Raw genomic sequence first — 13,943 nt, 5'->3', positions numbered from 1 at the left:
CTCTTGACCTTGTAACAACGAAGACTGAGAATGTCTTGCTTGACTTCCAAGCTCTCTACAAGCCAGCATATCCCTTGTCTACATCTTCAGCCTCGACTTCCCGTTTGACAGCCTCGCCATCTCCCTTCTTCTCACCCCATACAACCATCTTCTTAGTCTTCTCATCCCATTTCATAACATCTCCATCGCCAACATTATACCGATAGTAGTTCTCCGTACCTCCCACCACCATCGCCCTTCTAAATGTGATGTTGATTCTGCCATTCCCGCTTTCTCCTCCTTTCCGCTTGGGAATGCTATGCAGCCATTTACTCTGCGTCGTACCTCTCATCAACACCATATCTCCACTTCCAAGAGGCAGTTTCAGAGGTTTCGTCTCTGATGCAATTGCTGCCGCACTTTTATCGTCAGAAGGCGGAGTAGGTTTATGCTTCATTAGAAAATCTCTTTTGGCTCCTAAGCTGAATGATGCAATTGCGGGATCTACGCCGAGAAATCTTTCGTCGTCGCTGTGGTAGGATATACTGTCGTCGCCAGTTGCGTAGTAGTTCACCAAGCAGAAGTTGTAGCGTTGGTCTGTTGCTGCTTCTGTGAGTTGGCGCAGCAGATCCAGGCATGCGGGGATAGGCCGTGGTTTACATGTCTTGTAGCGGTCTTTAGGAATTGGCTTCTTCGTAGTTGCGTCAATGAGCGATCCATCAGGTAAGAATGAGGAAGTTTCATCAACACCAAACACGGTCGTGAATCGTGGAGTGTTGATGTCCGTTTCGATAGGTCCTCGCTTGATCTTGTACTTGACACGGTAGAAGAACAATTCTCTGCGTAAAAACTCAAACAAAGATGTTGATATCGAGCTCGGCACGTATGGTTGGAAGTACAAGAGATCCAGGTCTGGTTGGTCGTCGATTGCTTTGCCTTCTGCTTCCGGCGCGAAATTTAAGAGGTCTGTGATTTCTGGTGGCAATTGTGGTACGGCGAATGGATATGTCGAGTGATTTGACGGCGCATCTTTTGACTCAGTAACCGAGAGTTTTGTCTTCTTCTGAGATGGGCTGAAGAAGGTATCTAGTGTTCGTTTCGACATTCTGGTGTTCGTAATGTGGTGTGGTATTAAGTAGAGAGGATGATTGTTCAGGAGGACGCGACGTGTACGCGCCAACATTTCGATGACGTCGATGAGACAATGAACCAAATTTACGAGTGCGATCCAATACAAGCCTAGACTGAGACAGATGACAAAGAAGATCTAGTTATATGAAAGTTGTGAAATTCGAGGTTGGGGTATCTACACGCTTGTCCATGTCCTGCACTGACGCCATGAAGCCTTACCAAGCCCAATAATGCTTGATAGAAAAAGTCCGTTGCGCCAAAGTCAAGAAAATGCCTGTTATGCGTCATGTCTGTCATGAATGCCATCTATCAAACTAAACCTCCTGTGAAAACGTTTCTGAGTTCTGCTCCTGTGAGAGGATGGTCTGCACTGCTCGTTCGACTTCAGCTGAAGCCACTTCCTGCCACTTTTCGCGACCATCTTGGTTGGCCAAACCTTCAGCATCACCGACCTTATCGTAGAGCATGCGAGACACATCTCGGTTGATGTCGGTGTACTGATCCTTGTTTATTTCACCTCCACGATAACGAGGACCGAGGACGGCTTTGACCATGCGCTGAATCTCAGTTTTGGTTGAATAGGACATATTGCGCGATGGGGAGCCAGGCGAGATATCTCTCGGCGGGCTGCTGACCTGTTGCTGGGTATGTCGGCGTGACCTGCCCCGCTCGTCCTTGCCATTGGTGTTGGGAGAAAAAGTAGGCGAAGCAAGAGGCCGAACAATAGACGTGAGAGGCATAGGTGAGGTCGGTCTCGGACGTGCGAACTGCGGTGGAGGTGTGACGGACAATGCGCGAGGAGAGACCTGGCCCGAGTGAATGGGAGATGCGCCAGGAGATGCTAGGTTGGATGGTCCGGGCTGCTCGTCACCAGAATTGGCTTCAGCATCTGGTGAGCCAGCTTCTTCAGGTGCAGGCTGTTTCTCTACTTCTTGAAGGAGTTGAGTGAGGAAGCTTGGTCCTTCGGTGGGTCTCTGTATCTGGCGTACAGGGACCTCGACCGTTGATGGTCCTGGTTCTGCAAGTGTCGGGAGCGTCATGTTTCTTCTGGTCCTGGGACGTTTGAGTTTGCGTGGTGGCTCAGCTTGTTCGCGATCTGCTGCATTGTCTCGAGGAGAGGCAGGAGAGGCAGTCGCGGATTTGCGTTTTCTGCTGGGTGGTCGCTGTGCTTCTGGGTCAAGTGCGCGGGCCTTGTCAAGTGCATTCCATGCGCGGAGCTCTTCTTGTGATTCTGGCGAGTGAGCAGCAGCAAGGTTTCTCCGATCCAGCAGGGTAGAAGCGGTATCCCTAAAGCGGTTTGCTGCACCTTGACGATTCGCGACTTGGAGTCTACGAGTCCAGGCTGCAAGCTCTCGTCGTTGAGCTGGAGTACGATGAATGGTTGTAAGATCTTCATCTTCATGGGGAAAGTCAAGGTCCAGGTTCAAGCGACGCCAGACACTTGCCCATACCCTATCCCATGCTTCTGTACCAGGCCGTCTACCTCCTGCTCTTCTCGGCCTTGGATTACGGGCCCGTGTGGTGGCTCTACGGCCAGCAGTGTTGGTGCCTAGCTCGCGATGACAAGCCTCGCAGTACCAGACGTCTGGAGCGGTGGCGTCACTATAGCCAGCGCAGAAGATGTGGACGGTGCCATCGCATCCGTCGCAATACATGGTTGCATGCGAGCTGTCGATATTACCACAAACGAGGCATGGGGCTTCTTCGTCGAACAAGGCATCGTCAATGATCAAGGTGGGGTCGACTTCAGCTTGTTGTTGTTTCTCCTCGACAATGTACGAAGCATGAGCGGGACCATCGAGGAAGTTGCGAAGTTCGACCAGGTTGAAGCTTGCGCGACATATGGGGCAACTGTTGGCTCGTTCGACCCAAGGACGCAAGCATGAATCATGCAGGTTATGTCTGCAGGGAAGAAGATGGGCGATAACTTCCTCATCTATGGCATGCTTACTGTATTAACAGTCAGCATGGGTTCTGTGCCGAAACGAAGATGAATCCCCCCAGGAGATCTTCGAAGGCGGGGGAGACGTCACCATCCAGGCTTAAGCGGCGGCACATGCAAGTGTTATCAAGCCGATCAAAGCGATCAAGGAATCGACGAGACCGACGAAGAGGCTCCGGGGGATCAAAACGTTCGGTGTGGACAGGATCTAGTACCTTTGTTCAGAGGAGAGCACAGGAAGCGGCGCAGGAATCTCGATCTCGGTCTTGATGGGTTTGGTGTCTGTGTCGGCATCGGGGTCCTCGGGGCGAAGGCGCAGGTCGCCCAGGCAGACGATGCACACGTCTGTCATTATCAAGGCGCCGGAAGCAGAGTCGCGCCGAGTTGAGAGGGCATGTAAAAGTGAGTGCAGGAAAGGGAAGAGGAAGGGGTGAGGTTTATATACTAAGGTATGCGAACTGCGGAGTGAGAGCGCGTTGCCTTCGATTCACGTGTGACGGATGACTGGGCGTCTGCTTGATTCGCTTCCAAAATCAACCCAAATCGCCTCCAGACCCAAGAGATTAGCTTACATGGTTCCTGAATCTAGAAGCTGATTATTAACCTATTGCTTTCACGTGTACTGCAGTGGGGAGACAAAGAATCACTTGGCATGATCGTGCAGTCACAGCCTGGGCTTGCCTCGCAATAGCAAAAAAACAAAACAGACTGCGCGCAGAGTCGCAATATTCGAATGGTACATCTCAGTCAGGTGACGAGTTTCGTTGATTCATTGCAATCGACAGGTTTCAGAGGCTGGTCGATGATTTCAGATGGACTTGGAGCGTGACAGAGTCTTTGGGCAGGATGACTGAGTTTCATTTGATCGTCCCCAGGATCCCAGCATATCGAGAAGCCAGCGTGGATGGGTATTTCCTTCTTAGCTACATCATCCCTTCGTCAAAAGTCCTTGCTGATTTTTTACGCCGCGATTGCCCAATGGAAAAAGAACCTCGAAACGAGAAAAACCGAAGATGGATTGCTGTAATAACTTGATGGTCGTTGTTTAAACCTCAGCAATCTCGCGCAGACGACGGATGGTCGAGCGGGTAGCGGCGGCGGCAGGGGTGCTGTGAGGGCCTTGTGTTAGTCGGGGTGTCCGGATGCAGGCGAAGGATGCGTCGTCCTAGAGGTCGAGAGGGGAAAAACGTACGAGACGGTGTAAGCGCCACCAGCAACAGTCTTCTTGCAAGACTTGCAGTCCCAGATGCCGACGGAGTGTCTCTTGACAGTGACCTTGCCGCAGAAAGTGCAGGTGTAGCGGGCGTGCTGGGTCACTTCCATCTTCTTGACCTGTGGGAGGGGTTAAACCTTTTGCTCTCGACTGTCGCATTCATGGATCCTGGTCGAGACGCACCTGCTTTCTGAGGGAAGCACCATAGCGGGTACCGTACTTTCCGGTGATGCCGACCTTCTTGGTTCTCTTGGTCATTTTGGCGGTTGGTTTGAAGACTCGGGTGTTGACAAGAGGTAAGTCCTGACTTCAAAAGTGCGCTTCGGACTCATCCAATTTTGAGCGGGTGTGCGTCGTTGCCGAAGATCTTCCGCTTGGCACGCGCATCAGCAAAAAGTGGTCCTTTTCGACCAACACCTCACTCCAAGGGAACATGATGGAATTTGTTTTGAATAATGACAGTCTCCTCAATTTTCTCTCCATGACTTGGAATCTCAATTTTCTATCAGATGTATTGATCTCTCTGTTGTCGAGTACTGTCAAGCGAGGGTGTCTACGCAGCACCAAGTCCCGCACCCTGAAGACGACGCTCGGGGACGGTTTTCGCCTAATCACCTTTAGATAGATCAATTGTCTACAAGAAACATTTCTCCCCTTGCTCACAGTCTTCGCGTGTGCCTTTACCAACCATGTCCTCTCGTCCTTACGAACTCATCGTCTTCGGTGCAACCGGTTTCACCGGAAAGTACACCTGCGAGCACATTGTCTCGCAGCTTCCCACCGATCTCAAATGGGCCGTTGCTGGTCGCTCTGAGAGCAAGCTCCAGAGCCTCGTCCAAGAGCTCAAGTCTCTCAATCCCGACCGTCTTGCTCCAGGTTACTAGCACTCTTCGGAGACTATGGTGAAGACAGCAGCTGACACCACGCAGAGATCGTAACTTCAGGACTCGACAAGCAGAGCGTCAACGAACTGGCAAAGAAGACCACTGTTTTAATCAATACTGTTGGTCCTTATATGCTGTATGCTGAGCCAGTTGTCGAAGCTTGCGCTCAGAATGGTACTCATTACCTTGACGTGTAAGTTGGTCTGCATTGGTTGTCCATCATATCCGCTCACATTATGGTAGCACTGGTGAAACCCCATGGGTTCGCGAGATGATCAAGAAGTATCACAGTACTGCTAAGGCCAACAAAGCCATTATCATCCACCAAATTGGTGTCGAGTCGGCTCCAGCAGATTTGCTCTCCTGGTCGATGGTGCAACATGCCAGACGTACTCTCTCCGCTGGTATCTCGGAACTGGTTTTCTCGGTCGCTGATCTCAAGGGCCAACCTAGTGGCGGAACTCTAGCGACTGTCATGATGCTATTTGACAAGTACAGTATCTCTGAGACTACAGAGGCCATGAAACCCTGGTCTCTCTGCCCAACAACTCCTCCTCGTAGCAGCCTGGAAGGCCCCACGCTATTCCAGAGACTCTTTGGTGTCCGTCAAGTTCGCGACCTTGGGACACTGTCCACTAGTATCCAGGGTGCTACCGACACTACTATCGTCCACAGAAGTTGGGGTCTATTCGAGAACGGTAACTTGTACGGTCCCAAGTTCCGCTTCAGCCCTTACATGCACGTTCGCAACATGTTTACTGGTATCCTGGTCCACTTCGCAATCGCCTTCGGCATGATTGCCTTGGTCTTGTCACCTATCCGCTCATTGTTGAAGCGCTTCGTGTTCCAACCTGGCGAGGGACCCTCAAGAGAATCTTCACGCCGCGACAGAATTGAATACCGCGCCATTGCGACTGTCGATTCTGCCGATCCTAACGACCCCAAGCGTATTACCGGACGCATGGCTTGGGACGGCAGTTTGTATTACCTGACCGGCGTGTTTTTGGCAGAAGCAGCAATCACAATTCTCAGAGATGAGACTCCTGCTGTTGGTATGGGCGGTGGCTCATTGACTCCGGCGGCTCTTGGCGCACCCTTCCTGGAGCGTCTGCAGAAGGCTGGATTGAGAACCGACGTCAAGGTCATGCCCTAGGACTCCCTCATCCCGGGTATCGAATTGTATCATCAAGCGAACAAGGTGTGGCCATATTTTGTGGACAATTTATATACGATTTTCATAATTACGTTACGTCGTTTCAAGAATCACCACGCCATGACTTGACCATCTCCCTTATCCGAGATCCCAGGGTTGGCCCAATAGCGACCGGTTGTTCCAGAGATATCACCAAAACCCAGCTTGACAGGAATCTTAGCGCCGTCAACTAGAATTTGGTCAGCACATCACAACCCAACAAAGCTTGATCAAAGAAATTCTCACTAGGCTCTTTTGGTGGTTTGCCCATGATGCCTCCCATGTCAGTGGCTACCCAACCTGGACAGCATGCGTTGATAGTGAGACCAGGGTTCTCTCGCGCAAGTATGGCGGTGATTGCATTGACGCATGCCTTGCTAACACTATAGCCTTGACCCTTGTCGCCGAAACCTGATGCCAACTCATTCTTCTCCTTTACAGCTTTCTGGACTATAGTCAGCGAACTTGAACAAAAGCACTATGTCGGGGCAGATTGCAGCTAACCATGTAATCTCCGGCAATCTTCTCAACATCTTCGTATGAATCCGTGTTTCTGAAGCGAGCTGCGTTGTGCTGGCTGTAGATCTTCAATTGTGAAGCCACGGACGACATGTTGACGATGCGACCCGACTGCGAAAGCAAAGGAATGAAGGCCTTGCACATCTTGTATGTTCCACGGTAGTTTACATCCAGCATTTGTTGCACGCTCTCAGGAGTGTGTTCCGGGTAAGTGTTGACTCCTGCATTGTTTACAAGAACGGTAATTGTGCCGTCTTCACGTTTGATGTCTTCAGCTAGCTGCTTTATATCCTGGTCTTTGGTTACGTCCAGCTTGGGATATTTGACGGATCCTGAACCAGCGCTCTTGAGACCAAGGTCAGCTCCGGCTCGCGATGCTGCATACAGCTTGACATTCTGGTTGGTCTTGAGAATGAGCTCGCAAATGGCAAGACCAATGCCTCGATTCTGTTTTGGTTTCTGTCAGAAAACCAATGATGTTCATCAAACTCAGAAATACCCACTGCACCAGTGACAATAACGACCATATTCTGCTCTGACATGTTGTTCTTCAGGCCAAGACGATAGAAGGTCCGAAGTTGGAATGCACCACGGAGAAATAAAAACAAGTTCACGCTATCGTTCCGGTGTGTTGCAGTGATCGGGCATATTTAATGCATTCAGACATGTAGACCCTTTCAAGTCATGCGTCATCGATCCTGGTGTGCCAAACTGGAAGGAACACTCAACACAGCGTTCCACTTTTGAGTATAGTACTGATAGGAAGGATAACCTACAACAATCTATTTGAGCCTCAGCTTAGAACACCAATGTAGCCAACCAATCGATAAGATTGTGACACGATGCAGAGCATGATTGTCGAGATGCTTGGTCGACAATCAGCCGTTAAATGAGATCTGTGGCTGGTGGAATCTGTGGATCTTCTGGGGTGCAGCCGTTCAAGCCGCGGGCGGCAGGCCGCACTGAGTCCACAGCATCATTGCTTTGACTACGTCAATGCGATCAAAATGCCATCACGAGTCCCTAAAACAAAATGTTTGTACAGCTAGGGGACTGCCTGATTTCTAAATGCTCTTGGTGCGACCTGACTCCACCTTCTAATACTGTCAACATCATCACCTAATCTGACCCTACTATCACAACATGCCGGTCAAAGACAACTTTAAAGGATGGCATTGGAGGGAGAGGATTGCCAATTTCGAGCCATCATGGTTCACCATTGTCATGAGTATGCATAGTAGAACCACATTAACGCGTCAGTTTCTAACTGTATAACCAGGCACTGGCACTCTGCAACAATGCTTGGTTAATTTCCCATATCCTATTACTGGAGCAGATCGGTGGCTTCGCGACATTGGCTACTGTCTATGGATTCTCGAGATCGTCCTGTTTGGCTTTTTTACTGGTATGCTCATCTGGCGTTACATCAAGCATCCTGTGCTCCTAAAAAAGAATATGAAGGAGTTTCCAACAAGTTCGTTCCTGGGTGCGATTCCAATCTCTTTCAACACCATTATTCAAGGAATCATATCGTACTATGATTACCGGACTTCTGCTCGATGGGCGACATTCGTCCTTTACTGGATCGCTCTTGTCATGTCTTTGATGATATCCTTTGGTCTCGTTATCTACCAAATGAGCCATGTGAAGCCTCAGAAGCTGTCTGACGTGGCAGGAGTCTGGGTTATGACCACTGTGCCTTTGTTTGTCACAGCGACAACCGCGAGTTCGATTCTGCCCTACGTCTACATGGAAAGCACAAAATGTGCTATCGCCTTGCTCGTCACTGGCTTCCTGGCCTGGTCGTTTGCTATTGCGGAAGGCATGATGATCATCACGGTCTATTTCTTCCGATTGATCGCGGACAAGACACCGGCAGCACCTCTTATGGTTGGATCTTTCCTACCTGTAGCAGCCTTGAGTCAAGGAGCCTACGCTATTCATAGATTCAGCATCTTCCTGGCCACGTACATCAAGAGTGGTTACGCACCAACCCAGGTCAATCCACCACCACTTTCACACGCCACACTCGTGGCAACTTCTGAGGTGATCCATTGGATGGGCATCATCATGGATCTGTTCCTCTTGGCTCAAGCCACGTTCTGGATGGTCCAGGGCACAACAAGCATTCTGACGGCATTGCCAAAACTGCAATTCAATATTGCCTATTGGAGCTCAGTATTCCCGTAAGTCCAACTTCACGCACACGGTAACACAACCTCGAGAACACACGCTGACTCTGTAAACCTTAGTATGGCATCCTATGCAAATGCATGGTGCTTCCTCTCTCGCGACCTACGCGATAATGGCATGAGAGGTTGGGCAGCGACAATGGTCATGATAGCAGTAATTCTGTGGCTCTTCTGTGCTCTGGAGACAGTTTACAGAGGGTTCTGGTTGGGCAGCTTGTTCTCAGCTCCAGGACTTGAAGACTGGCTGGGTGAGGAAGAGCAGGAGCAAGACGAAAAGAGCAGAGGCGGAAGGAAGGACTCATGGAACGGAAGCTACACGATACCTCCACCAGGATCTCGAGACGAAGAGAGTGGACAGGCTAATGGGCATCAGGCCGATGGCAATGAGGGCGATTCAAGAAGGAGAAACTGAGCTTCATTGAAGGCTCAGCAATTGGGCTGGAGCAAGATATGACTCAATACTAGGCATGGGCTGGTGTAATGATGACTTATGAGAATAGCAACAAAATTAATGCACAATATTTCTATACTTGACAGTGCTGCACAGAACAGAAGGTGAACAAAGTGGTGCTTTGCGAGTGTTGATTCGAAGTTTGGTCGAAACGCGTCATTGCTTTGGACTTGTGCCTGAGCTTCGAGGGGCAGTCAGTCGACCGCCATCTCTCCAAGACAACTCACACACCAAACACAATGCAGTCAGGAATATCAGGTACGTGTCTGGTTATCTCAATGAACCAGCTGTCAGGCTGATCAGTCAATCTACAGCGTCGAAAGAATTGCAAGATGCATTCAACAACCTCGTGTCCTCATCGTCACAGCGAGGGCTCCTGGCAACCATAAAGAACGAAACCCTCGTACCCGTCGAGACTCTGCAGGCCAATGCAGACTTCCGCAGCGATCTGTCCGGTCTGTCGCAACACCTCAGCAAAGATGAAGCAAGATACATTCTGCTCAAGCAAGATGGCTCGGCTGCCGACGGCTACGTCGCCGTAACATACGTCCCCGATGCTGCCAATGTACGCCAGAAGATGTTGTTTGCCTCGACACGTTTGACACTGGTCCGTGAATTGGGAGTTGAGCGGTTCCGCGAGACCGTCTTCTGCACCACCGCTGAGGAGCTTACTCCGGAGGGCTGGGACCGTCATGAGAAGCACAACCGTCTGGATGCTCCTTTGACCGAGGAAGAGGCTGGTTTGAAGCACATCAAAGAAGCTGAGGCAATGGAGAGTGGAGGTACTGGTGGCAAGAGCTTGCCCAGTGCAGGTATTGCTCTTAACCTGGGCGACGAGGTCAGCAATGCTCTCGAGAGTCTCAAGGATTCTCGTGAGGGATCTCTGGTTATGATCGTGAGTCTTTACTACGACGCGCTCTGCGTCAAGAAGAAGTTAACATTTGACAGAAAATCGACGTGCCTACCGAGACGCTGCACCTCGATGCTTCGAAACAGGACATCCAGCCTGCCGACCTCAGCTCTGAAATCAGCTCGTCCGAACCCCGCTACTCCTTCTACAACTACCCTGGTCAACAAGGTGTCGTTTTCATGTACAGCTGTCCTAGCAAGAGCAAGATTAAGGAACGCATGGTCTACGCTTCGTCACGTTCGCAGCTGGTTACTCTGGCATCGAATGTTGGTCTGAACATCACAAAGAGACTCGAAGCTAGTTCACCAGACGAGTGGTCAGCGAGTACTCTGGCCTCTGAGTTCCAGGAGCAAAAGGTGGAGAGCAAGGGTTTCGCTAGACCCAAGCGACCAGGAAGAAGGTAGACAATTGCATATACATCTATCTCTATCGCATGCGACCGACAAGGCGCATCCGAATCATATCGCCTGACATCTCTGATCACTTTGGAGACAGAACTTAAAAAGGTGTGAACAATGATAATGTTGCAGTGGTATCAACACGAACTCTACTCTTCATAAGTATTACCTGGTAACATTTCCCTGCTTTTTTCCAAGATACCCTTCAAGTACTCGTATACGGCGAATGTGACGGCTTGACCGGGAGCAACACGCATAACGCGAGGTGTGATACCCATCCAGAAAGCCCTGATACCTTCCTGCTTCCACATCTGACTAGCGATAGTCACGATTCTTCCAATGGCCGTCTCACCAGGTTGCGCAGGGTTTCTTTGCAGTCTGGTCTTGATGGTATCGATGGGCGCATTACTGAAGGGACCCACAGCACCAGAGATCAAACCGATGAAGGCAGTCTGCCAGCCAGGCAATGCAGCCGATGGGTTTCCAGATCGCTCTTGCAACCAAGCCTTGAGCTCGGTGTAAGCGGTAAAGTTGGCAGCTTGGTTTGTTCCTTGTCTCAATGCCGTGAGCGAGACTCCTCTGTACAATGCACCCACTCCCTCCTCCTTGACAACGGTGTACAATGCGTGAGCAGCGTTGCGGTATTTGGGCACGTCCAAGGGGTCAGCCATGCTGTGGTGCTGAGCTTGCAATCTGATCTTGACAACTTCCATTGGTGTGACGACGGCAACGGCTTCTGTCACTCCTGCCAACAGACCTGCCAAAAAGGTAGCTCTGGAGGTGATCTCGCCAGATTCCGAGGCGAGGGCTTGCTTGTACCATTCGTACGAGGTAAAACGGATGGCCATCTTAGGAACGATACCAGTGAGAACAGCTCCGAGACCCTTGTAGAGGGCAAGAGGTGTTTCGCGCTTTACGATCTGAACTCCGGTTTGGATGAAGCCACGACGAGCGCCCTTTGAGGTATTGTGTCAGATCGACATGCTCAACGAAGTGTATTAGGATTGGGTTCAAAAACTTACACCACGCTGCGATCGTTTTGAAAGTTGCATGCGCACTTTGATTGTGTCGAGAGGGTGACAGACGAGAGCTTCCATCATGCCTGCTCCTCCACCAGCGATCAAGTTGGTTGCTGCAGAGGCTGGCTTCTTGCCGCCGGGACCTTTTGTCGTCTTTGCTGACATTGCTGTCGTTGTTGTTTTCTTCCTAGCTCTGGGGCTTCAAAGAGGCAGTTGCGTGGTAGCTTTGGTCTTCTGAACGAGATCTAGTGATGCTGTTTCGCTCAATTCGTGCTCGTCCTTGAGCAAAGTATTCGTGTTCCGAGGAGCTAGTTTATCGATTTGCTAACGAGGCAATGCGTTCGGAAAAGGCTATGCGGGCTTGTAGTGGGCTACCCAAGTAACTGGAGAAACAGTGTAGGGAAACAAAAAACACAAGGGGTCAAAGGGGGAAATGAAGGGAGACCCTACTTCTTATTATTTACCTCATCATGAGCTCCGTTTCATTTGAGTCATCAGACCTTTTTTCGTCGGTTACCTCTTCGGGAGGTCCAGAAGGAAAGGGTTGGCGTATGGACGAATGGATCACCTCGGTATTGCTTTGCCAGCTAAACAGGCTTCCAAAACTGCCATGATCCAGAACTCTGGTCCACGCACCGAAAATTCCAAATATTTTCCAGAAAACTATGATATGCATGAACATCGATCTCGTGTTACTTTTGCTTCTGTCTGCTCGACCTTCAGACTCGCTCAATTGCCAACAAGAGATTCATTGCAATGGAACAAACAATCTCGAAAATGACGTCGCGGAACTGACATGTGCGCGTTCCTTGTGCTTCTCCGCAAAAGGCCGATCTGGGGAAGTTTGGTTTCGCTTGGGGACCGAGGCTTGTCCCTCTGGCCCGAGAACAAAAAACACATGAACGGCCGAGTTGTGACTCGGCATGACAGAAAGCTTTCTTGTTGTGACCCATGGAAGATTCCGAGTTTGGACCGCGGTATCTTCTAATGTCTTTCCGGTGTGTTCCGTGGTCTTATAGCGTCAGTGCTAGGGTGAGTCAACCCCTTCTAGATGGTCTTCATGATTGAGACTAAGAGCACGAGCAGGGTCATCCTTGACAGCGTGAGAAGTGAAACAATTTCATGCAGAGATGAGACGATCTCCAGCGACTGTACTGCGGGGCATAATATCGCAAAAGGCTACTGTTGTATTCGTTTTCAATTTGGTAGAGGCCATGCCTACCTCCCTGGTAGCAGATGGCATTCATGCTTGTCTGCGTTCTCTCTTCGTCCTCGAAAGCCTCTCGCCAATCGCCAGAGGGAGACATGGTGATCTCCTGCTCAACCTTCGATCTTCATAGCATTCTCGTCTTGACTGCCGCCAACAAGCATAGCAAGCATTTCAGCGACCTCCTTAGCATCGCCATCGATACGTGCTTGGATATCGTTCTTGTCCAGCGTTTTGAGCTGTCCAAATAACCACAGCTCTTGCATCTGGCGCGTGAGAGCCAGGATATCTTCACTCGTGCGTATCTAAAAGTCTGTCAGAGTCTGATTTTGTGTTTGTGTTTGGTCCTGCATGTCATCTCTTCACCAAATCGAGATTAGGTCTGTGCAAATATAATGATTTTCAAGCAGGCAGAAAGTATGGCGACTGTAAACAAGCAGAATAGAATATCTGGTGGTGGAACAAGCAGAAAAGAGACTGGCCAAAGAGAAAAATGTTTAAAGAGAGAATAACTCACCAGAGCAGCAGTCTCAATCTGTGTTTGATATTGGCTCAAAGCCGTGCTGTTACGATCATTCTTTTCGTTCTGCAGTTTGCGCACTCGTTAGCCTATGTCGACGCTAGTATATCCGCATTGCCACAAGATGCCAATATCCATCACTTACCTGCGCTTGTTCAAGTAGCTTTTCGAATCTGTTAAATAAGCTGTTGCGGAGTTGATCGATACGCGCTGTGCTCGCTGTGAGTGTTTGAGCGATGCTTGTTTGCCGTGAGCCAATCATACCTAGCAGCGCAGGTGTGTTGCGTGGAATGTTGTTATCCATGGCGAAGAATTTTGTGATGTTTCAGTGTTCGGCACGTCACTGAAGAAAGAGCATGTGTTATGTCATTGTTGGTTGAGAGGAT

General features: G+C 50.0%; 9 protein-coding genes across 9 annotated transcripts; 3 read left to right on the top strand and 6 right to left on the bottom strand.

Annotated features, from left to right (window-relative positions):
* Window positions 1-55: 55 nt before the first annotated feature.
* M437DRAFT_59679 (uncharacterized protein) lies at window positions 56-1,084 on the bottom strand (the record flags this gene model as incomplete). The annotated part of the gene is made up of 1 exon (XM_041023619.1): window positions 56-1,084. One exon carries the CDS (start codon window positions 1,082-1,084, stop codon window positions 56-58), a length of 1,029 nt encoding a protein of 342 aa, XP_040875282.1.
* A 340-nt stretch (window positions 1,085-1,424) lies between these two features.
* Window positions 1,425-3,404, bottom strand: M437DRAFT_88725 (uncharacterized protein; the record flags this gene model as incomplete). Its single annotated transcript, XM_041028894.1, has 2 exons — window positions 1,425-3,060; window positions 3,268-3,404. The coding sequence occupies 2 exons, from the start codon at window positions 3,402-3,404 to the stop codon at window positions 1,425-1,427; spliced, it is 1,773 nt and encodes a 590-aa protein (XP_040875281.1).
* Window positions 3,405-4,097: 693 nt separating this feature from the next.
* On the bottom strand, window positions 4,098-4,523 carry M437DRAFT_79122 (ribosomal protein L37ae; the record flags this gene model as incomplete). The annotated part of the gene is made up of 3 exons (XM_041027109.1): window positions 4,098-4,161; window positions 4,245-4,384; window positions 4,449-4,523. 3 exons carry the CDS (start codon window positions 4,521-4,523, stop codon window positions 4,098-4,100), a joined length of 279 nt encoding a protein of 92 aa, XP_040875280.1.
* A 431-nt stretch (window positions 4,524-4,954) lies between these two features.
* M437DRAFT_59722 (uncharacterized protein) lies at window positions 4,955-6,302 on the top strand (the record flags this gene model as incomplete). The annotated part of the gene is made up of 3 exons (XM_041023628.1): window positions 4,955-5,141; window positions 5,195-5,342; window positions 5,393-6,302. The coding sequence occupies 3 exons, from the start codon at window positions 4,955-4,957 to the stop codon at window positions 6,300-6,302; spliced, it is 1,245 nt and encodes a 414-aa protein (XP_040875279.1).
* Window positions 6,303-6,412: 110 nt separating this feature from the next.
* Window positions 6,413-7,402, bottom strand: M437DRAFT_88722 (NAD(P)-binding protein; the record flags this gene model as incomplete). The annotated part of the gene is made up of 4 exons (XM_041028893.1): window positions 6,413-6,531; window positions 6,588-6,786; window positions 6,846-7,307; window positions 7,364-7,402. The coding sequence occupies 4 exons, from the start codon at window positions 7,400-7,402 to the stop codon at window positions 6,413-6,415; spliced, it is 819 nt and encodes a 272-aa protein (XP_040875278.1).
* Window positions 7,403-8,003: 601 nt separating this feature from the next.
* On the top strand, window positions 8,004-9,464 carry M437DRAFT_70091 (uncharacterized protein; the record flags this gene model as incomplete). Its single annotated transcript, XM_041025400.1, has 3 exons — window positions 8,004-8,088; window positions 8,140-9,046; window positions 9,113-9,464. 3 exons carry the CDS (start codon window positions 8,004-8,006, stop codon window positions 9,462-9,464), a joined length of 1,344 nt encoding a protein of 447 aa, XP_040875277.1.
* A 278-nt stretch (window positions 9,465-9,742) lies between these two features.
* M437DRAFT_70090 (actin monomer binding protein-like protein) lies at window positions 9,743-10,817 on the top strand (the record flags this gene model as incomplete). Its single annotated transcript, XM_041025399.1, has 3 exons — window positions 9,743-9,761; window positions 9,818-10,398; window positions 10,452-10,817. 3 exons carry the CDS (start codon window positions 9,743-9,745, stop codon window positions 10,815-10,817), a joined length of 966 nt encoding a protein of 321 aa, XP_040875276.1.
* Window positions 10,818-10,960: 143 nt separating this feature from the next.
* On the bottom strand, window positions 10,961-11,995 carry M437DRAFT_59669 (mitochondrial carrier; the record flags this gene model as incomplete). Its single annotated transcript, XM_041023615.1, has 2 exons — window positions 10,961-11,767; window positions 11,834-11,995. 2 exons carry the CDS (start codon window positions 11,993-11,995, stop codon window positions 10,961-10,963), a joined length of 969 nt encoding a protein of 322 aa, XP_040875275.1.
* A 1,155-nt stretch (window positions 11,996-13,150) lies between these two features.
* Window positions 13,151-13,861, bottom strand: M437DRAFT_59681 (uncharacterized protein; the record flags this gene model as incomplete). Its single annotated transcript, XM_041023620.1, has 4 exons — window positions 13,151-13,342; window positions 13,555-13,623; window positions 13,703-13,767; window positions 13,822-13,861. The coding sequence occupies 4 exons, from the start codon at window positions 13,859-13,861 to the stop codon at window positions 13,151-13,153; spliced, it is 366 nt and encodes a 121-aa protein (XP_040875274.1).
* Window positions 13,862-13,943: the final 82 nt, after the last annotated feature.

The sequence above is a fragment of the Aureobasidium melanogenum genome (assembly GCF_000721775.1).
Source record: "Aureobasidium melanogenum CBS 110374 unplaced genomic scaffold scaffold_34, whole genome shotgun sequence".
In the NCBI taxonomy this organism is placed as follows: Eukaryota; Fungi; Ascomycota; class Dothideomycetes; order Dothideales; family Saccotheciaceae; genus Aureobasidium; species Aureobasidium melanogenum.
This window is presented reverse-complemented; position numbering and strand designations above follow the sequence as displayed.